At 38.7% G+C, this 23082-nt stretch overlaps 4 protein-coding genes across 5 annotated transcripts; 1 reads left to right on the forward strand and 3 right to left on the reverse strand.

The window, feature by feature from the left end:
- The first annotated feature begins 2459 nt into the window (after positions 1–2459).
- On the forward strand, positions 2460–5418 carry LOC113691925 (jasmonate-induced oxygenase 1-like). Its single transcript, XM_027210251.2, has 3 exons — positions 2460–3758; positions 4523–4853; positions 5085–5418. Exons 1-3 carry the CDS (start codon positions 3247–3249, stop codon positions 5331–5333), a joined length of 1092 nt encoding a protein of 363 aa, XP_027066052.2. The 5' UTR covers positions 2460–3246; the 3' UTR covers positions 5334–5418.
- A 4032-nt stretch (positions 5419–9450) lies between these two features.
- Positions 9451–11722, reverse strand: LOC113694325 (protein PHOSPHATE STARVATION RESPONSE 3). Of its 2 annotated transcripts, none has more exons than XM_072051862.1 (6): positions 11408–11722; positions 11185–11261; positions 10439–10478; positions 10188–10248; positions 10056–10095; positions 9451–9936 (listed from the first exon to the last, which is right to left on the reverse strand). In XM_072051862.1, exons 1-6 carry the CDS (start codon positions 11580–11582, stop codon positions 9529–9531), a joined length of 801 nt encoding a protein of 266 aa, XP_071907963.1. In that variant the 5' UTR covers positions 11583–11722; the 3' UTR covers positions 9451–9528. The 2 variants fall into 2 exon arrangements, with proteins under 2 accessions (XP_071907963.1, XP_027069043.1); XM_027213242.2 differs by having other exon boundaries at positions 10026–10095; positions 11408–11721.
- A 511-nt stretch (positions 11723–12233) lies between these two features.
- LOC113693836 (PHD finger protein ALFIN-LIKE 1) lies at positions 12234–16211 on the reverse strand. Its single transcript, XM_027212573.2, has 6 exons — positions 15941–16211; positions 15640–15756; positions 15436–15468; positions 14527–14749; positions 13139–13259; positions 12234–12694 (listed from the first exon to the last, which is right to left on the reverse strand). Exons 2-6 carry the CDS (start codon positions 15731–15733, stop codon positions 12443–12445), a joined length of 723 nt encoding a protein of 240 aa, XP_027068374.1. The 5' UTR covers positions 15734–15756; positions 15941–16211; the 3' UTR covers positions 12234–12442.
- Positions 16212–18925: 2714 nt separating this feature from the next.
- Positions 18926–23067, reverse strand: LOC113691314 (uncharacterized). Its single transcript, XM_027209416.2, has 3 exons — positions 22684–23067; positions 22127–22554; positions 18926–19785 (listed from the first exon to the last, which is right to left on the reverse strand). The coding sequence occupies exons 1-3, from the start codon at positions 22846–22848 to the stop codon at positions 19332–19334; spliced, it is 1047 nt and encodes a 348-aa protein (XP_027065217.1). The 5' UTR covers positions 22849–23067; the 3' UTR covers positions 18926–19331.
- Between the last annotated feature and the right edge of the window lie 15 nt (positions 23068–23082).

A 23082-nucleotide genomic window follows, 5' to 3' on the forward strand; every position in this document is an offset into this window, starting at 1 on the left:
TAAGGGAAAGTTTGATTTTTCATTGTTTGTGAGTTTTTACTTAAAAAAAGAAAAGAAAGAAAATGGAAGGATAAATAGTAGGTAAAATTTTTCCTCCTAAATTAAAGAGAAATGGAGAGAAAGTTGGAGGAAACTTGTGAAATCTTTTTAAAATACCTATTTTATCCTTAAAATGATCTTGAACAAATATTTAATAACTTTCATATTCAAAATCATCCCACTATTTCTTAAAACTCTCAAACAACATAACAATCCCTTCTCTTTTCTCGTAACTTCAGTTTTTTCTCCTTCTCTTTTCTATCCTAAGCCGCCAAACTAAGCCTTAAGTTCCCTACAAAACTGAAAAAAAAAAAAAAAATCCATGAACACTTTTTTCGGGTTTAGTCTATCATTTCGACATAATCTAGTCAGTTGCCGATGTTGCAATGGCTGCGCAAAGTGGGACATGTCCCTTCCTATCCCTATCCCTTTCCTTTTTTTTTTTTTTTTTTGAGATTTTTATTTCTTTTGGGTGCAAACTGCCAAGATAGCATGGTGAACCTGTACATGCGCCATACTTCATGCTTCCCACATCGCTATCCTCCAACAGTCCAACGCGAAGTAAGGTGCCTAGCTACGGAGATCAATTCTTTTTTTTTTTTTTTTTCCAATGAAATTATTGTACGAGTATGTAGCTCAATTCTATATCCATATATACTCATCTGTACCAATTGCCTTCCATCCTGCCCAACTCAATTGATGCTTCAAAAATAGGTAGATCCGAAACCGTTTACCCCGATTAGTCTAGTGATTTTGGATCCATTGCACTCTATCGCTTTCTATAATCATATGATTTCGATGATGAGTTCCTGGGTCAGCATATGAAGATTTCGCAATTCCTGGGCCACCACTAAAGATTTAAGTTTTGGCGGGATTGGAGATTAGGGGTTTAAGTCTTGTTTTCGATAAACTATACTAGGAGTAGGAGCAGAGTAGATGTTGCCGGTCGATAAAAAAAATGAATTGACAAGCACATATGCAGAAATTTCACTATGGTAATTGACTAATGTAAATAGTAGTGACATAGACATGAGTAGTACAAACTTAGGCAAAGCTCACGCAATGTTTTAATACGTTTGTTATGCTATAATCCTCAAATGAATGTGGACGATATCTGGAGGATGAAATCTTCATTCTTCTTCTGGATCAAATATCAGCAATGATCATTATTAATTATGCGTGGGTCTACAACATCAAACATGGCATAATTAAATTTTGTATCATTCCTCTTCTGTCGATCCACAATCCAGACGCGAGTCTTGGATTCACAATCAGCAGTGTTCTTGTGTGTCCAATTATATATATACGTGCATCATCATCGGCAACACGAAGGAAATACGTACAACTTCTGTCATCTAATATTACATCAAACATGGCATAATTGATTTTGCATCATCATCATCGTATCTCTACCTTAAACCCGAGAATTAAAATTATTAAAACGTGCAGTATTATAAAACCAGCAAGCTACATTACAACAGCATGGTTTCCTTTCCTAGATATCCTACTAATAAAACCAAATCCATCCACTTTGGTGTTTGGTCGACGTGGCTTTTGGTCTTCATATCCAAAGATGAAACCCCAACTACGGTCAGGTTGAGTTCGATAGATAGGTTGAGGAGATCCTTGGCTGGAAATTAAGGATATTTGGATCTTTTGTTAAAATAATTTTAAGGCTAATTTTTTCATACGCCTGGATTATATCACAACGCATGAATTCAAATTTAAAATTTAAATCATATGCATGTAATATACATCTAAAGCTGCTAGCGTAAAAATATTCACTACTACACTGTCAGTGCATAAAAATTTAATCTTAATAACTATTCCTATACCAAGGGCCTTCCATTAATAATTGATCGGCTACATGTAGATTCCAAGTTGCAGTGAACTTTATCATTCAATTCATTTTTTACAAAATAAAATTGATCAGCAGAACCCACTTTTGATAAATCAAAATTAATCACTGAAACCACAAACTTGGGAAAAATTCTAACAGTAAGGACATGAGATGACGGTAAGGACACCCTTGTTGCTGTAACAAACACCAGAAACTATGCCCTGTTTGAGGCATAACCGATCATAGTATTAAATAGTAATCAATACCGGCCAACCAAATTTATAATAGGTGCAACCACTTGGATCCATATCAAGAATGAAGTGGTAGGTATAGGCCACAGGGAAGGTAGCGTTAATGTGCCACTAGCATCTGATCCAATCCAAAATTCTCCATCCTAAACATTTATGTGCATGTGCTTGTACTTGTCCCATAGGGAGAGAGCTAATCAAAACCATCACGGCGCCGGAAATATGAGCTCCACCATTATTCATGTCTCTCTATCTGTGTGTGTGTGTGTATATATATATATATATATATATATATATATATATATATGAGTTGTGTGTCTGATGTAATGTATATCACAGTTCGATCAGCCATCAATCACCGCACTCAATAGGGATATTGAGCAGGCAGGCAGGCAGCCATCGAGGCACACCATATAACACGAACTTTGTTACTTTATTAGTTTATGGTTTTGGTCTGTTTCCTCCTCATCGGTCTCTCCAAGGAGCTTTCTTTGTACAGAAAAGCTCACCAACCCTACTTTTACAGCTCGTGTACTTTTCTAATGTTTTTAGTGTTCATGTAACCTCCATCTACTCTTTTAGTTCAGTTCATACTAGCCAGATCCCAAGTTTGCCCTTAGCAACATCGTTAGCATATATCTTCATGCATAAAAGTCCATCAGGAAGTCGATCATTTCCTTCATTACAATGTTCACTTATCATGCATGTATAAGACTAGCTGTATGGTCTGAGTGAGTGGACAAGTACTGGACTGGACTGTCACTGCCTCCCAACTTTTATGCTCTCTATATATAGGTAGTAGTAGTAATACCACCGCTACTTCTATTCTAAGTTTAACTCCACACGAATATCACGTTCACTATCTACTGCTGCTATTTGCATAGATGCTTCCCTTGCCTTTTGGGACTTTTTCAGTCACGTTGAACTCGTTGGTAGTGGTACTCGTTGCTAAAAAGAACGCTTGCACTTGACTCCAAGTCTCAAGAACCATCCGCCTCCCTACCCCTCCACCACCACCGCCACTATACCCACAACTTTCGGTAAATATATACAAGCACTACAACGCAGAAGAAGCTCTCACTGAGTAGTAGTTTGTACACCAACTTGGTAGCAGCAAGCATGAACTGCTTACAGAGTTGGCCGGAACCAATTGTGAGGGTCCAATCACTGTCGGACAGTGGCATTCGGGCAATCCCCAAACGCTACGTGAAAGGTCCATCCGATAGGCCTTCCCCGCTTGTAGAATCCTCTGCAGGCAGCGATGTGCAAATTCCCGTGATTGACCTCCAGAGTCTTTTTTCTGGCCTGCCGCAGGATGAGTCGCTGCGCCAAGAAACCTTGGACAGCATAGCCACTGCGTGTCGCGAGTGGGGCTTCTTCCAGGTGGTTAACCATGGGGTTAGCCATGAGCTCATGGCCCGCACTCGGGAGGTGTGGCGCGAATTCTTTCACCTTCCCTTGGAGGAGATGCAGCAATATGCTAATTCCCCGAGCACCTATGAAGGTTACGGCAGCCGGCTCGGGGTGGAGAAAGGAGCAAAGTTGGATTGGAGTGACTACTTCTTTCTTCATTACCTTCCTACTTCCCTGAGGGACCAAAACAAGTGGCCTAAGCTTCCATCTTCATGCAGGTAATTAACGATCGCGTCTCTTATTTTCCACTTGAACCCTCTTCCAATCCGCCAGTTGTTGCGGCATGGATGATGTCTTTGCATGAGAAGTCTATCCAATCCAACCCTCCCCAAATTGTCTTCACGTCATATCGTCTTTCGGAGTAATCGACGTGAGATCATCTGATTTGAAGATTGCTTTGACATGCGTACATCTCATTGCATGCTCAAAATATGTCACTTGAGAGTTGTTAGAGTGAGAGATCTACCAAATAAGTAAAGTGAGCTTTCCATGTCTAACCTTTACTTGTTTAGTAAGGTAAGTAAGATATGCTTGCTGATACTGATGCATCATACCTTCTTGATCATGCAACATCAACTCAATAGTACCACTTCGAGATTATTGCTAACATGTACCACTTCCTTTAATACTACGTCGTCTCGCAGCTAGACTCATGCACCACAATAACTTAAAAGGAACTGCTGTCTTCGGCCATTAAAAATTGATCCACGGTATAGTATATATATCTGAGGCATCTGGTTTATTACAAAACGTGCGTTTAGTATTAATGCGTACGGCGAAGTCCCTGCAGCTGACTTTCGAGCCTTATCATTTTCTCTCTCTTTTGTAACATTTGAAATCTCCCTTTAAACTTAAAAAAAAAAAAAAAAAAAGAGGTTAAAAAGACGGCGGTGATTTATTTTTTTCAATTTAAAATTAAGTTTATCATTAGGAATTTGTTTATTCATTCTAACATTAGGAATTTGTTTGGTGTCCAACGCAGGGAACTGGTAGGCAAGTATAACGAGGAACTGGTTAAACTCTGTGGGAAGTTGATGAAGATTTTATCATTGAATCTTGGACTGAAAGAGGAGTACCTTCAGCAAGCTTTCGGAGGTGAGGAAGTGGGCGCATGCTTGAGGATAAATTTTTACCCGAAATGTCCACAACCGGACCTCACGCTGGGCCTCTCATCACATTCTGATCCTGGTGGCATGACCCTTCTCCTCCCTGACGAAAATGTCGCCGGCCTCCAAGTCCGCCGTGCCCGTAAATGGATAACGGTCAAACCGGTTCCTAATGCCTTCATTGTCAACATTGGAGATCAAATTCAGGTTTCTTCATCCTGGCTTGCTTCTTCTTCTCTCTCTCTCTCTCTCTCTCTCTATATATATATATATATATAAAAGAGAAGAAAAACATTGCCAAAAGGGGACCAAAGTGGTTACGACCAAATAAAAAAAGTTGCTTTTCTAGAAATTCTGCATTATGTTCATCGCTGTCTTTTCTCGAGCCGTAATTAGTCAAAGTATAGAAAATGAATTAAGCACGCGAGGAATTTGCAGGTCCTGAGCAACGCGAGGTACAGAAGCGTGGAGCACCGAGTCATCGTGAATTCGGTCAAAGAGCGAGTGTCGCTGGCATTTTTCTACAATCCAAGGGGTGACTTGCTTGTCCAACCTGCGCCGGAGCTGGTCGCGGAGGACTCCCCTGCCCTATATTCGCCCATGACCTACAATGAATACAGGGTTTTCATCAGAACAAGGGGCCCTTGTGGCAAGTCCCAAGTTGAATCCCTCAAATCCCCCAAATAGATGAATGATCCATTATTGTATCTTGTATTGTATTCGTCTAAGCGCTTGATTATAGTTAATCAATCTCCTTATTTTCCCAGTTTCACATTGGTAGTGCAAGTTTGACCTCCACAACAAATGCTATAAAATTAATCAACTGGACGGCCAGCATAATTAATCACACGTGCATGTCTGACCAAATCTAATTTGCTTGAGACAGATACAATTCCAATTCTCAAACTCAAACTCAAACTACTACACACCGTTATAATTTAAACATTTTGTTTAATTTTAGGCTAATAACTGGTGAAGATGATTAAATTGAACAATAACCTAATCATGTAAGGATCAGAGGTCTCACAAGTTGAGTTGTATCCAATTCAAATTAACTCGTGTAATTTTTTTTTATCACATTTGGTATAAACTCGTACAATTTTGGTATAATTACCAACTTAGCTGTATGACCATAATTTTCTTCGATAAAGTTGAAGGAAAAATATATTCTTTTCTTTTCCTTTTTTTTTTTTTTAGGAGGGAGGGGGGGGGGGGGGTTCATTGAAGGGCTTTAAAGCCCCTACATTCCAAACGCATATTCAATACAAGTTGCAGCAGAGGCTACTTGTTAAATTCAACTGGGTGAGAGTGAATACGTGAATTAAAATTTGCAAACTATTTTGCCTCCGTTCAAAACCCAACAAATACGTAGGCTCTAGTGATCTTCTTCTGGGCTCGGCCTGATTTGAACAAACCGCTTGTTTTTGGTCATATAAATAATTTAAGTAGTATTCTATACTAAGCGACCATGAAACTTAATGATAAAATTGAATTAAAAGATAACGCGACTCCTTGATTTTAGGGATTTCACATTTGCGTCTGTTGCTCAAAAATGCCGTGATTTTCAATCGATTTGTGCAGGTGGACTCATAGTTTAATTAGGATCGGATGAAATAATGAGTTCGAACATCCTCCATTTAGTTTAAGAGAAATTTGAATCCAAGTTTTGAGCTTTGCTCTTTCTTTCAAAAAAGAAAGAGCTCCGAAAAGAGAGAATTTGGGACCGGTCGACAAATTGGAATTCAAGATTTTTGATTCTTTTAATCCTTCTTGCTTGGAGTCGCTGTTGCTGTTTTGCTTTGCTGCAAGTCTTTTAAGTGTCTAACTCCTCCCTTCGTGTTTATCTATTACGCGCGCGCTGCTCCTCGTTCCTGTCTTCGCAATGCTTCGTCATATCTGGAGTAGATAGCTTGAATCGTCCTCAACTGAACTGAGGCGGGGAGAAGTAATTACCTTACCGGTCAAAATTGAGAAAGCACAGCGGACCCTTCGATTCATTGAATATCAAGGTCGGAGGCAAAATTAGTCAGCTTTGAAAAGCAATACTACCGCCTACTCTTATCCCTGTGGATGGTAAATATTGTAGGGCGGGCGGGCGGGCGGGCTATTTGCCACATTCCAGAGGTTAGGCACTCTGAAAAGAAGCACGTTTTATTGGCATGGTAATAGGGCAGTCACGGTCATTCACTTTTCAGCCGAGACAGCTAAGTATGAACACCAGAACTATCACCAAAATCTCTTCTAAATGCGATGGCCAATCGCCTCAAGCCCAATTTTCCAACTTTTTACTGTTGCTCACCAACCAATGCCACGCAAATTTCTTACGACCTGTATTTTCATTCCCTATTTTTTTTTTTTTTTTGGAAAAAAAAACACACACGCACACACACACACATCCGTGACCATCACGGAAGGTTTTGTAGGATAGCCAGAATGTCCATTTAGTCATTAAATGATGCATTCTTGTGACCATTGCTTAATGCAATTTAATTTTCAAGCATGCAATCTTGGGAAAAAGGGAACACGTAATTGATCATATTCCTTCTCTCTCTCTCTCTCTTTCACCCCTTTTTAAAATACATCAGAAAGAATATCTCATGATCTCGTGCCTTTGATCAATATAAGAGCAACACTTGGCTAACACTAGCTTCGACTTTATGTGGTGTTTGCGTGACTTTCTTGAGGTCGATAACAAGGAAGATGAACTACGTATTCTTTGCTGAATCTAGCATAGGCACTGATGTATACTAAAGCATGTTGGACGATTTTCAACAATCTGTTAATAAAATTTTCTTTTTACCAAAAGAAAAGCTAAACGATTTTAAATAGAGCAAATTATCCGGTAGCCACTGAACTTTCGAATAGTCAAGATTTGACCATTCAACTATTAATAGCATATTTTTATCCACTGAACTATCGAAAGCATGTATTTTGAGTCATTCCATCTTATTCCACCGTTTACTCTGTCAAATTTAAGAGTTCACACGATTCACAAGCCATACTATTAATAATTAAATATGACAGAATTCGACATGAAGATAGACGGAGTGGTGCAAAATTTACACTTTTGATAGTTTAGTGAACACAAGCATATTATTAATGATTGAGTGGTCAAAACTCGATTATTCAAAAAAATTTTAGTGACTATCCAAGTAGTTTACTCTTTTTAGAAAACTCAGTAGGGCACAAAACGACCTCTTTACTTCATCTTGTACGCCTGTGGGATACCTCGTGCCACCAACGACCTGTAACTGAGTTTCAAAGGAATACTGAAGAACAACCCAAATGGAAAAAGCTTGTTTTACAATGAAATTTAGGTAACGATCTGCTTTGTGAGAAGATATTATTATTAGCTGGATTATGATACGGTGTATTAAAACCAATCACCTATCAACGGAAAATGATGACGAGTCACTTTTTTTTTTTTTTTCCGGCGTCCATCACCAGACAAGGAGCGACCGATCATAATATTTGATGGCCTTAGATTAGTACTGGCCATTGCTGTTTGACGCAAATGGTTTAACTAATGTGTTTTCCTTTACTCATGTCCCAGCCATTTCGTGTGAATAAACGGACTAAAAATATATTTCCAAAAAGAATTAATTAAGAATAAGTTGGGCGAATTGTCTCAGTGGAGCAAGTAAGTGTTGGGCTCCTTTGGTTTTTTGCTTTCCTATTAGATTTCCAGGTGATAAGATCTTTTTCATTTTTTGTTCCTTTTTATTTTCCCCGCGTTTCCGCCTACGATTCCTGTTGGGCCATGAGTTTGGGGCCCTAAAACGAGTATTTGGATCAAGTGGAAATGCTGCGTCGACTGTAAATGTTCTAAGTTCCCTAGGACTCATCTGAAAACTGGGCGCTCAATGATGGATTCGGGGCTAAGAAAGTTGATGACCGTCTAAGACCCAAAGCTTCCCCTCGCAATTGAAAGAAACTGTCAAAGCCCATTAGGCATTGTCCATATCCGGATTCCCATTTCGTTATTATATTCTTATTAAATTGGCAACGGCAATTATTCTTAGTCCTACTCCAAAAGGCAAACTAATAAGTGTGCAACTGCATTTTTTAGATTTTTTATGAACAAATAGGAAGCACTGTGCTTCTCTTGCTCGCGTGATGCACTAAACAGGATTTGAATCCCGTCAACTCTCATGCGATACATTAGACAGAGTTAAATCAACTTATTCTGCAGAAGAGTTTTAGAGAAGCTCTCCCTAATCATTGGATCAATGTCCAATAATTCCCGTATCGTTACTGAGACAGATGAAATATCAGGTGAGGACGGGAAAAAGCTCTTTGAAATTTGGCCGTGCCAAAAAGGTCAAGGGAGAAAAATCCCCGTCAAAAGCATCACATCCAGAAGTAACCCGGACTCGCGCTGCTGATGCCTGAAATTATTTGTCAATCAAGAATCTTCGCCTCAAAACCCACAGCAAGAACAAGATAAATTATATATACGAACGTAGGTAGCAGCATGTTCATTTTAAGTGCAAATATCAGGCAGCAGAAAGAGGCGTATTTGATCTCGACGGTTAAGCACAAATTACTGAGCATAAAGTCGTGCTTAATTACCAAGGAGGAGAGTGTTTTTCCCTTTTTTTTGGATAATATCCGAAGCCTCCCCTGAAGTTTTTCTCAATGTCACTTATAAAGTTCTAAAAGTAAGCATTAGGAATGTTTTGATTTAACAAAATGAGCAAAAGGGTACTTTAGAATTTTTAAAAATCCTGTTATGCAAATAGCAAAAATAAGAGGTAGTAATATTTTTAAAACATTAGGAGTACTAAATGATATTAAGAGAAAATTTGGGATAGATTAGATCAAGTTTATTACTGTAATCGCCATTATTTGAATTATACACGATCTGATTTGATTGATTGATTCAGTTTAGAGGGTCATACAGTGCCGGCAACATGGGAGACTGGGTTGCAACGCCCCATGGATATCCCATTTCATGAGCCCAACACGGGCTGTTCAATCCCCTGAGGAGAAACGGGCTCTGATGGCCAGTGTTGTAGGATTCAAGGTTGCATTTTTGTAGCAAAGCATCGTCATCTTCTATCCTTATCCTCTTTGGTGCTCGAAATTCTGCAGCAGCAGCAGCAACAGCAGGTCTTATTTCGTTTCTGTCTACCTCAGAGTCGGACTCCTCGCACAGAGAAGGCAGGGATACAGCTGGAGAGTAAGGCTTGCTTGGTTTTGCATTTGCCGCCCTGTTTTTGTGTTCGTTTGCAATTCTCTCTAGAAATCTTCCTTGAGCCTCGATTTTCATCTTCAAACTCCTTTGAACCTGAAATAGGATAAGAAAGGCAGAATGAAATCCCAACTTGATCTTAAGTTCCAACTTGGAGAATAGAATAAGGGGACGATTTGCTTTACTTCAAGCTGATCACTCAGCCGCTTTTGCACCTCTTTTTGCATTTGTAGTGCTTCGTTAAGTTGAGCGCCTCTGTAATAACAGGGAGAATAGATTTTGTTAATTGGAATCTGACTTGCTGCTATTCATCTGAAAATCAACAGTGATGGATGGCTGCTACTTACGATGTTGCGCTGAAGTTTGGCAATATTTCAGATATGCTTCTCCTTTCAAACCTGTTGCCCCCTGAATATGAATGAATTGAGGAGACCCATCAGTCATCAAATCAATATACTAAACTAAACTAAACGAACGGGAATGGCCCTTTCTCTTCCTGTTCCTGGTGGACGCACAGAAACAGAGATCTGAAAGCGAAATGAAAGCCAAATATATATATATATATATATATACTTTTTTTCGAACTGGATAAACTTACTGTTGGGTGATTCTGGGATGAACTTTGACATCCTGTATTTCTGGAATAATAAAAAAGAGCAAATATATTATTATTAAAGCTATGACTCCAAAATGGTTGCCAAGTCATATGTACTGAAGTTCCTAAAAATCTACAGGACGCCAAGCAAAACGCTTTGATTAAGCAATTATCTCATTTCAATCCTAAAATAGTGCTCTCACTATTTCGGTTTATCTTACAGTACCATTGTAAAGTGAAGCTGGACCTATATATTGCGCCAAATCAAGAAGGCTTAATAATTATTAAGTGCCATTCAGAGATATTTGACAATTACTACTATTTCTTCACTTCTAGTTCTTAACTATGTGCTGATCCTGATCGACCCATATGCATGATTTATGGTGCATCTCAGGCGAATATGTGATGATACCGGCTGGCTGACGACGACTTGCATATCGGATTTTATTTTTGATGCATACATAAACGGTTAAAAAAAAAAAAAAAAAGTGCAGACGGGAGGGAAACAGAGAAACTCTTTAGTGACGGAGACGAAAATTTCCCATGATGATCGCGATGGTAGAAAAGAGAGTTTTAACTGCTTCCGATCATAGAAATGCAAGTCCTTCCCTCCCGCACCATTTAATGCATATTCTATCTCCGTGTACAGACAGAAGGACAGGGTGGGAGAAGCAGCAAGATTCCAGCAAAACTGTTGGATCAAAAAATTTGAATGGAGTGGAGTGACTCGTGAAGGCAGGGGAGAGCACCTGCAAGTGGCTTTTAACGTGGAAAATAGTGAGTCCAGGAATGCCCATAGCCTTCAAAATACCCTTTGGTGTTGCCCCTGCAGTTTAGACATCAAGAGGATGACAAAATCAATCAGCTGCCGCAACACACAAGACTATGGAGGAGAAACTCGGCAGGCTACGCAGAAGAACATTAATGCATGCACCAAATTGCGCAGAAGAATATCTCAATTGGCTCACTTACTGTCTGGACCACCAAGCTGGTTAACCGCCTTCTCGAAGAGACTGTGAAGTTCTTGGGTCCATTTCAAGCGCTCTTTCGAAGAGCCATCGGAACGACTCGCCCCCATGTTGACCTCACTAGTCTCCCGGGCATAAAAATGCGCAGCGACCCGCCCCTCCGGTCTTGGTATTGTCATGCAGGAGATAAAAAGGCGCTAAAGGGCTCGTTGCCAGTGTAGATGATGTTATGTGGGCGATAGGCACTAAGCGGGCGTGGGGTGGGATGCCGTAGATTGTCTTCAATTTTCGGTACAAACCAAGCCAAGGAAAAGAGTCCTATTTTTCTCAAACTCGAGACTTGTTTCTCTAGTTAGCATCACTTGGTGAAGAAATCTATGGATAAAGATCGGAACAAGAACATAAACGGACAAGATACGTTCGTAAGCGTGATCTTCATGCCCAAATCAAATCTACCGCAAATTATATAAAGTTATGACATAGAAGATACGAGAGTCACTTTTTCTTGTCTACACTCTCGTGGCGTTTACCATTTGAGCCTTGACCTGCGAGATCCTAAAAAATTTGCTTACCTTTTACCAACTGGGGCCTCGACAGACTAGATTCTCTGCAAATTTGCTTACATCGACAATGCCAACTTGCTAACGAACAATTCTAAAAGAAGATAATGGTAAGACTCTAAAGCATAAACAAGACTTCACAGGATCAGAAGATTTGATCTTGACCCCGTCAATAAATATTTCTTGCGTGGCCTGTTCACATAGTAATGCAACCAAACTGAAGCTAGGCGCACCCCTCATTAAATGATGATGTAACAACAAAACCAACCATTGAAATTGTAAGAATATCTATTAAAATGAAGAGATTTCTATATAACAAAGCATCAGAGCAAGGGTTTAGTAGGGAAGAAGCCAAGCTTGTTGTTCCCTAAATTGCAAACAAACATAATATGAGTCCATTAAAGACATTATAAAGTGATATCTCTATACTACTTTTGTCAAAACACCACTGATCCTGAGTTGGCCTTGAGTAGTGACAACTACTGCCTGCCTCGCTTCAAGCTGCAAGATGGACATTTGTATTGCTTTATATTTTCAGCTTTAGCAGGGGTAATTTTCACACACTTCCCATGGAACCACCTCTCACAAATGTCACAACCAATCCAAAACTCATCTGCATTGTAATTTCCCCCACAGCTGCCACAAAGTGTTTCGCTGTGTTCATCGTCATCCTCTTCATAACTTTCATCTGCCAATCTTGGATTGCTTTTAGCCTGACCATCATTTGATCTCTGCAAATAAAGATCACACGTCAAGGATGGAAGTGCAAAATGTAAATCAAATATAAACCAGAAGAATGTTCAAAAAATTAGTTTCTTCTGTTTCCGCGACTGAAGGTAATCTAGTTGTCTCATGGTATATAAATGACAATGCAGCATATAGTCCTTGGAAGGAGGACACGCAAGGAAAGGGTAATAGACAAATTTGGGTCAGTTGTGCTGGTTCCTTGAAAAAGCCAGTTGCAGAAATCAAACTTCAAATAAAAGTACCTAAAAGTTACACATTGTTATATAAAATGCGCCATTAAGTACTGGTCATACAATCAGAATTAGAAGATTATCTCCACAGCATAATTCATCAGCCAAAGAAGTCACCCCAATTTAAATGGGAAGAAAGAAAGAAATACAATTAGAGAACAAACAACAGCCACTTGAACTTCATTACTATCGACATACCTTTGTGCCGCCACGAGATCTGCTTCCACTATCCACACTGGGCTTTTCTTTTGCAGGTTTCCTGTCTGTCACAACCTCAAAGACAGTTGGAAGATCGTTGATTAAGCTGAATAAACGCTTCCTGTCCAGAAAGCAGCATAAATAGTTTTGGATTAGTAACTTGATACCACAATCTGTTAATCTGGTTCCACACAGACACACAGAAATAATGGAATCATAAACCATTAACTAAATGTTCGAGGATCAAAAAGAGGCGGTCATGCATATCAACACAACACTACATTAGTTCACATCATAGGCATATGCCAACTTTCACAATAATATCATGCAACTGCTGATTTGATACTTTACCTCTCTGAAAGAGCTTGAATTAGTATAATATCATGCTTGGTCAGCTAGAGAGAGAGAGAGAGAGAGTAAAAACGATGGATTAACAATTGTTTCTAGTAATATGGCAAGCTCACTACCTTGAAGATAAGTGCACAACCTATGAAATATCAAGGCATCACAGTATACCAGCCAAAACAGCAGATTAGGACATCTTGCATAATGGAAAGAATTTGACTAATTACCATACCTAATTTTGATTTACTGTACAAATTAAGATCAAGCAATATTAAGAAGTCCCAGAACTGAAAGAGCTGGAGTGAAGGAACAGATAACTGGTTTTGAATCAAGGTATACCAGTCAAAGCAATGTGTAGGAAATCTTGAATCTTTAGAAGAATTTGATTGCACCATAGCAAATTTAAGTTAAATTTTACATATTGATAACAAGCCATAGTGGCTGAAGGTGAGATCAGGACAAAAGGCTTAGTCATTAATGCCAAAACAAGCCAATTAAGCATCCAAAACCTCGCAACCCAGCTTCCACCCCACGCAGCGAGCACCTCTCCTCCCCCCCCCCCCCGAGAGAGAGAGAGAGTGTGTGTGTGTGTAAGCATTTACAGAATAATTAGTGATTGATGAACTTGATTGCGTACGAGATATTAGTAACAGCGCTCATATCTAAGCAAATTATGCTTGATCAGATAGACAAACATATCTCTGACCAATTGAAAGTTTCACAAGGATCATTATATTTCCAGGCAAACTGCAAAAGCTTGATGGCACATCAGAAACGTTGCTTAAACTCATAGAAGTTATGCTGTTTTGCCTTTGAGTAATTAAGATCGCTTGCAAAAAGGCAAATAAATCTATATACATTACATTTTCTTCACACACCACACACAGAAGCAATCTTGAAATAAACGATGTGAATAATGCAGCCATAGAACATTCTTAAGCATGCAACACCAACTTTGGAGACTACCCAATTCAAATGAGGTCATTGTTATCATTGACAGTCTAATCCCGGAATTCCAAAGACAGTGCCTTGAAACAGCTAACCTTTCATTTCGATTAAGCCTAGCACCAAGATAGAAAGCCACAGAGAGCAACCAACAATCGCTGTGCACAGCAACCAACGAGAGCCAATCTCGACGGTTCATTCCATCCCTAGCAAAATTGATCCCGAGTGCAGGCTCTGGAAGCTCTGGAGGTACTTCTTCAGCCGGAAGATTCACTTCCCAGGTCTCATTTGGGTGACCATACAGGCACAAATTTTCCTTCTCTACACAGCCCAGAAAACAGACTGACTTGATCATACCACAAAGAAAGCAAGAACTATAAAGCCAAAAAATCTGAAGCAAAGTTAGAACATGGAAGTCGAACAGACGGGCCTAGTTTATGCATATTTAAGAAACGAAAAGGAGTATATATCTCAATCGAAGGTACTGCAGGTAGGTGCTTTATTCTTTTTGGTTTGATGTATCGCGTAAAACAAAGCATATAATGCAATTCAACTCAGTAGACAGTTCCAACCGTTTATTCAAGGTAAATGACTCTCCTTGCGCAAAGGAATCTTCACTTGCCGACTTTCTGTCTCATATGTTTTCAAGAAAATAAAAATGCTAAAAATAATACTATCATCATGATCAGTCAAAAGTTTTCCCTAATTCTCCCAGGGAACAGCGATACAATCATCTTTTCAAATCTCCAACGTAAAAGTAATTTAAAAGCGTATAGCTCGATATCAAAATATGAATGTTAGAGCGCAAAAAATCAGAGCACCGGCTTTTAAATTGCAGGAATTCCTTGAATTAACAGAGCCCTTTTGATACGAGGATAAATGCAGTTTCATACTACTATAGGATCAATCTTAAATATTTGTACCTTCCTTGAAAAGCAACTGAGTTTAACCAACACGCTCCGATCTACAGTAAACAAAACCGTAAATCTCGTAAAAGCAGAATTTACCTGGATCGCAAAGTCCATAAAAGTCATCCACATCTGATCACACAAAACCCAAAAAAAAAGGAGCTTTTTTGAATACCAGGATAAAAAATGGAGAAAAGGCTGATTGCAGCGTGAAATTAAGCAAAATGATAACAATAAATTAGACACTGAATGACTAAGGAAAAGATTAGAATGGATTAAGAGAGGTAGGTAGGGATTGAGTACCGTATGTTAAAGCACGAACTATTCCGGCACGACGAGCGCTGTAATCTTTGAAGATCTCTTCTACAGTTCGGGGGTTTGAGGAAACCGAAGACATTTTAGAAGCTATAAGTCCTCCTCCTAACAACCCCAGATTAACTGATTTTCAACCCGCTCCTCTTTTTTTTTTTTTTTCAATTATTCTATTGAGTAGTATTATTTAAAAAAAAAAAACCAATTTAATTTTACACCCACAGGCAGGAGGAGGATTGAGAAGACAAGGATTTTATTAATTACAATTACGAGCAGAGCTCTAAAAAATTACCTGCCGCTTCACTTTGTGTTTGCGTAGTAATACTCTGTACTCTCTAGTATTTACTAGCGTATTATTGGATCCATGCCCAATCCAATACCGCTAAGTTAAATTTTTGAACTTAAAAAGAGGAGACAATAAAGAAGAAGGAGAAGAAGAAAGAGGACGGAATTTGAGAAGTGGGATTAACGCTATCGTTTTTAACTCTTTCCTGCAAGAATCAATTTTGGAGCACCTAATTTTTACTCAAGCCAAGCTTCTTAATTATGCTCTGTTTCCTCTCGTGTCACTTTTTTTTTAGGTCAAAATAAATGCGGAGTGTGATGAGCAAAAACACTTTTGAGTGTCGTAAGCCAAAAAAAAAAAAACTTTTTCTTTTTTGCCAAAGGAAATTTTAAAACAACACTATACTACTTTTCTCTAGGGGGTGACCCAACTGAGTCGAGAGAACCCATGAAAACTAAATCATCATCGAATCAAACGGATGCACCACACACTCGTATGTTGATTTGATTGCTTTAATTTTCTGCCAAATGGACATTCTATCTACGTGCCACTTGAATTTTTTAGTTTATGCTTTTTTCTGGTAATAATTGATTTTAATCTTTTTTGCTCATCCTTATATATTGTAAATTGTGACCAATCTATTGATGACCTGCCTTTTATACCTTTTATATGTTCATATTAATTATGTCATTATCTCTTACACTCTTGTGTTCCTATTTTGGTTTCTGCCAATTAGATGCTCTTATCTTTTCGTCATGTGTCAATGTTTAAATTTTTTTTAATTTAAACATTTTATTTTTTGTGACTGTTAATTCTATTTTTTATCTTTTCACCTACTTATTCTCTTTGGCTGGCAATACTGTCAGGATGATAATTTATTGTTAGAGCAATTTTTATTCAAATACCAACGTCACCCTCAATTAGTCAATCCCATATATTCTCATTGATTAATTTGTTGGATTCATTATCCACCAATTACTCTTTTTCTTCTCTTTCTAATTAATTGACTAGTTTGTCTTATTATTCTCTCTCTCTCTAATTTATTCATCCATTATCTTTATAACTCTACCATTGAGCTTTGGCTCTGTGGCTACCAAAAAGGGATTAAGTCCCTCTTTAGACTGTAGGTCAAGGGTACGCAGTGAAAAAAATCCAAAGGAGGGCCGAAGCACCTATTTGGTTTAGTCACATCTATATACCTTGTCGAAAAAAAAAAATTATCTTCGTAACTCATTGATTTGATTTTGGGTTTTTACCATATTTTTTTCTTATATTGGGTTTTTACCATATTTTTGTTCTTATATTGTAATTCTTTTACTTTGAAGCACTATTATTTTTTAATTTTTTAAGCTGTATTTAAAAGTTACTATTTTTTGCAAATACAATACATTTAACTCGAACAATTAACAATCTAAAACAAAAATAATCAAAAAATATATATAGACGCACTTCCCCTTCAATATTCATGAGATATAGAACATAATGCAATTTAAAAATACTTTAATCTAATTATAAGAAAATATTGACACATGCCGAAGTCAACATTCATATAATAATTAGAAAAGTGAAAAAATTTGTGAAGTTTGTAAAAAGATCAACCACACACAAGTACAATAAATAAGCAAAATTCAGAGAAATAAAACGCGTTGCGTGTACCATGCAATTGAGTTGACATCACAATAGCAATCACACAATTTTCCCATGGTCTTTAATAAAAAATAAGAATTAAAAAAACATAGTAGACTCTCAAGATTGTAATTTTATAATACGGAAAAAAAAAAGATTATAGTATGGAGGATTAGATGTGACCTAATGGCCTCTCTCTTCTCTTGCTAACGAATATGAGTTTTGTCCATTAAAATAACCATTACACCATAATGGTTTAAGGTTTAGCTAAAACTGATGACGTCGTGCAAGAGTAGATAAGAAGCACCTGGAACGTAGAAGGAGTTACAAGCAAATTGATAAAAATTCATCAATTTGTGGTAATGTATTGGCTGCAGGGAAAAAAAATAATGGAAAAAAAGAAAAAAATTCAAGAAAATCTTTCTAAAATAGTGATGGAAAAATAGCAAGAGCACATATTGTAGAGGTCTTAAGAAAATGAAAAGAAATTATAAAAAAAAAAAAAGGAAAGATGTAAAGAGATTGAAAGATACGTTTAGAATGCGTAGGCGGCCATGCCAGCGCTGACTGCCTTAAAAAACAAGTTAAAAGGAGTAGTAAATGAAGTGAGATTTGGTTTCTGACATCGTTCCCCGCTTCCTTCCTTTTGCCTTTCTGTCTGTCGCTGTCGTTTCTCCCTGTTCAGTAAGATGCGGACATTCCTTATACGACGGAGAACACAATAAATCTTTAGATTACAAGCAGAAAACTCCTTGTTTCTTTAAGCAGCCCTGTGACAATCTGTCAAATCTAAAAATCCACAATGGAAAGTCTAAAAAAAAAAAAAAAAAAAAAAAATCAATCCACAATGGAAGGGTCACAGAGGTTCCATTTGCACTACTTAGCAAGATTTTATCTGCATCCAAATTTTGCTAACAGTACTGCTAACCGAAGGCAAAAAAATAAGAACAAGAAATATCTTCGACCACTTTCAATCAGCATCAAGAATTTACTCTAGCCAGTTGAGAGCACCCACGGGCACAGGTTAAATCATGGCAACTGGTCGATAGGTTCCGGGAAAACTCCATTTGTCACCAAATATAAGCTAAAGAAGCAGCAAAAGCTTTGGTATCACTCCAAGAACCTCAAACCGCTAAATCTGACCATAATGTCTCAAACAGCAGCACCAAAACCCAACACTTCAGAAACCCCTTCATTTTAAGCATCAGCTGATCCACAACTCCTTAGCTAGACGTACGAACAGCAACAAGTAAATTTCAACCCTTATGCTAGCGCATGAGAAAGAGCAAAGCATCTCAAGATACATGAATTTTATCCACGATCTTCCATGGACAAATGAAATGGAAAACTACTGACTAGTTCAACTGTAACTGTGAAATCTTCTCTCTCATTTGACATGCACACACGCACATAAACACACACACAGGAAAGGATACAACATTTCTTCTGTAACCGTAACCCATTTTTCTCAGCACAGTGCTTCGAAAAATGAAACAAATTGTTTCGCACAAAAAATCTCAATTTGAAAGGAGCCACTGCAGTATACAACCGTGTACTTTGATAAAGTAACATTAAATTAATGATAGGCTACTAAGTTACTGTCATGATAAAATTTCTACTTCAGCAACCTCAAAGCGAGACAACAACTACAAGCTCATATGATCATAATAGGATCTTGGACTGAGTACTCGCTCCTGGAGTGTCAATAATCACTTCAAGCCAGTTTTTTGTGCAGAGGTAAGCCTCGTAGGGAACATGACAGGATCTTGGACTAAGTACTTGCTCCTGGAGATGTCAATAATCGCTTAATGCCAGTTTTTTGTTCAGAGGTAAGCTTTGTAGGGAATTTGATGTTGAACTTAATCCTTAAGTTCCCCTTTTTGCTAGGTTCCTTGGGAATAGGCATACCCTCTCCCTTGATAACTTCTTCATAGGTAGGGCTTATGATGGAGTTAATAGGTATTGCCAAACTTCGACCATCAAGTGTTGTCATCTGAGCAGTATAACCAGTCAAAGCTTCAACTAGCGAAATCTTCTGGGTAATGACAAGGTCATTGCCATCCCTTTTGAAGACACTATGAGGTTTTTCATCGACAATGAAGACAAGGTCTGAGGGTATAAAACCCCGCTGTTCATTTCCTTTCTCTGGAAAAGTAATTTTTGTTCCCTTCTTCCAGCCTGGCCTTATCTCAATTGAAAGAATTTCCTCCATTGTTGTTGGTCTCCTGCACAAGAGTAAACAATGAGCATCAAAGCCCCAGATAGCATATGTAAAAGAAAGCAACTAAATCATCCTGCATGAATCCCACCCCCACCAATCCCATTCCCCCAAACCTCCCAGCACCCCCCCCCCCCAACACAAAAAAAAAAGAAATTTTAAAAAATCTTTGCATGTCATCATCTATGGAAATCTGATAGCCTGATATTTTGCAGCACAATCAGCCAGGCTGCATTATGGAATAGCACTGGGCAGAATGGCTAAATTCTATGGACATGTAATTATCCAATAATTTAGAGCAATCATGTACACAAAAAAGAAGTTATTTCAGTTCTAAGAAAAACATTGAGCGTAGAAAATTTTAGAATGACAAGTCTACTAAATGATGAAAAATTATCAGGCATGAAATTAATAATTCCATTCAGATGAGGGCCAAGACCAGCTTCAGAAAAAGGACATCACATTTAACCTGACAAGCCAAGCAAAATAAAAAATATTTCCTTAATTCAAAAAGCGTAAATAAAAGGATGGTTGACACTGACTGCCCACACGGCCATGCCAATCAGAAGCTCTTCTATTCCATCTCACTCAGAAATGGTAGAAGAAGAAGAAGAAGAAGGAGAAGAAGGAAGAGCCAAAATTCTAATTCATTTATTGCACGAGCCCAAAGTCCAAAATTATAGTCACTTTCAAAGCTTTTGGTACATTGGTAGGCTTGCTAAGGCAATAAAGCATTGGGTTGAGAGAAATACACCTCAGGTCCTTCTCTATTCAAAAATGAGACAAGGGAAACTAAGCAAAACCAGCAACAAAAAGAGGTGTAATAACAACCCTCATGCACCAATGTCACTAACCATTGATCCAAAAACTGAGGTGGCAAATCCACACAACTGTATGGAACGTGTAGGATAGACAAGTTACCCAGAGGTCACAGAGAGGATGTGCCCCTGACCACTGTGAAGTCCAAAGAGGAACCAATACCAATCCCAGTGCTGCATCAGTTTCGAGAATACAATCCAAACCAGTACAATCTGAGCAATGTGTACGCCTGACCATCTTCTCTCTTTTTTTTTGGAAGTGATGGAGGGAGGGGGGAGGTTCAATTCACCTACAACTATCCCTCAAAGCCTTGTGCATATCACAGGCCTTGCAACCGTTGTCCAATGAGTTCAAAAAAGCCATCAAGTTCATGCTTTCTTTCTCCAGGGGTGAAGGGAGCATCCAAATACTCACACTTTTCAACCAAAAGCAAGGCAAAACGGGTGCAGTCAGTTGCACTGAAATCCTCTTCAAACGCTGTTATCATGATGAGAGCCCCTCTTTTTCTCAGTGAGATAGAGACATTATTACAATGTGCTAGAACAAGAAGAGACTGGACCAGGAAAAGAATCATTTCTAAAATCAAGACCTGTCCAGGGAGAGTGTAACGCTATAGCAACTGTTAGCTTGCTCAAAAAGCATGTGAACAATGTATGGCCTATATGAGTCGGCCTCTATAGCCAAATTGAAGCCCCTGTCTATCTCATTTTCAATCACCTTGCTTGGAAAATGCAATCATAGAAAGCTGTTCATAGTTTAAGGTTAGTCCTATGTCAATGACAGACTCCAACAAACTTAACTGAAAAAGCGGCTCTATCCTTCCAACTCCAATCCTTTTACAAACTGTCTATTCATCAAAACCCTCGTCCATGCTATTTAAAATTCCAAAATAATGAGCTAAAAAGAACGAAAGAACCAACCCAGGAAAAAAATAAAGCTTAGAACTCAAAAGTACATGCATATATGGGGGCATTGGCTATTGGGTGTCATGCAGAATAAGTGTAATCAATAATCATATAATCTTATTACCATAAGAAAGTACAGGATGATACTAGGACACTTTTTTTTTGGGCAATGACATGGTTGTGAGTCCTTCAGCATATTAGAGACATCAAAATGCAACTTACAAGAATATATGTCACACATTACTGGAAATTTGAGATAAGAAAATGTGATGGCCTCTTTCAGAATACTAAGACCAATCACTTCAAGTGCCCTAGGAGTGCCATCAAATTTTCCCACAACTACTAAACTGTAAATGCAGCATCAAAAACCCAAATTGCCAGTATAAATGTGCTTGTGAATCACACAATTGACCAAAAACCAATCCCTATATGCATAATTCCCGTGAACAGATATAACACCTTCACCCCAAAGAAACCAAAATTCCGTAATTAACGCATTAAACCCAAACAAAAAAGACAAACATAGCAATTCTAAATCCCAACATTATACTCCAGATTGAATTTTAGGAGTTCTCGCAACAAAAACAATTTTTGAAGCCGAAGCAACTCAAATAAAAAGCTTACCCGTTGGCATCATTTACATCCCTCGAAATTTTCATCTTCTTTGTGGTTCCCTTGTACAAATCTTCCAAACTACAGGGCAGTGTCCGCTCAATGGCGGCGGCTTTCCGGGGGACACTGCCAGAGGAGCCTTCGCTGGTGGCACTCCTAAACGATGCGAAGATATCATCGCTGAACATACCTCTGGAGAAGCTTGATCCAGCAGAACGCGGGCCACCCATATCTCCCATCCCGCCCATTCCCCCAAAGGGACTCGAGAACCCAAAGAATTCGGAGAAAATGTCATCGGGGTTGCGGGGATTGAACCGGAACATGGTGGGACCACCCCCATCCGACGTAGAGGCGTATGCACTAGGCGGAGGAACCTGCCCCTTTAATCCCTCTTCTCCGTACTGGTCATATACTGCCCTCTTCTGCGGATCACTCAACACCTACATTTTCAAAAGGACAAAACAACAAAAGGGAAAAGTCAATAAACAGATACTAAGTTAGAGGGTCGACAGATTAGGGTTTTTTTTTTTAGTATGAAACATCTCAATACACTAAGCAAGTAGTAGTACATCGTAGGCTTCGGAGATTTGTTTGAACTTTGCTTCGGCATCCTTTTTATTGTTAGGGTTTTTATCGGGGTGCCATTTCATAGCGAGTTTGCGATAGGCTCTCTTGAGGTCGTCTTCTTTGGCATTGCGGTCTACCTGAAGGATTTTATAGTAGTCCACCCCCATTTGCCTAAATATGAGAGTTTTCTCCTCCTCCTCCTCCTCGTGGAATTCTGTAAATGTAGCACCTTCTCTCTACCTCTAGCGCAGGCGCAGTTTCTCTCTTCTTTCACCTCTTCTGATGTCTGTAAATTTCTGAGCTTCGGCTTCATTCAGTTTCCTGGCTGTGCACGGAAATGGGACAAACTACTCTATTTTTTAAATGCAAGGTGTAATTACATTTTGCCCCTGAAAGTGGGT

Source organism: Coffea arabica, chromosome 6c (assembly GCF_036785885.1).
Source record: "Coffea arabica cultivar ET-39 chromosome 6c, Coffea Arabica ET-39 HiFi, whole genome shotgun sequence".
NCBI classification, from domain to species: domain Eukaryota; kingdom Viridiplantae; phylum Streptophyta; class Magnoliopsida; order Gentianales; family Rubiaceae; genus Coffea; species Coffea arabica.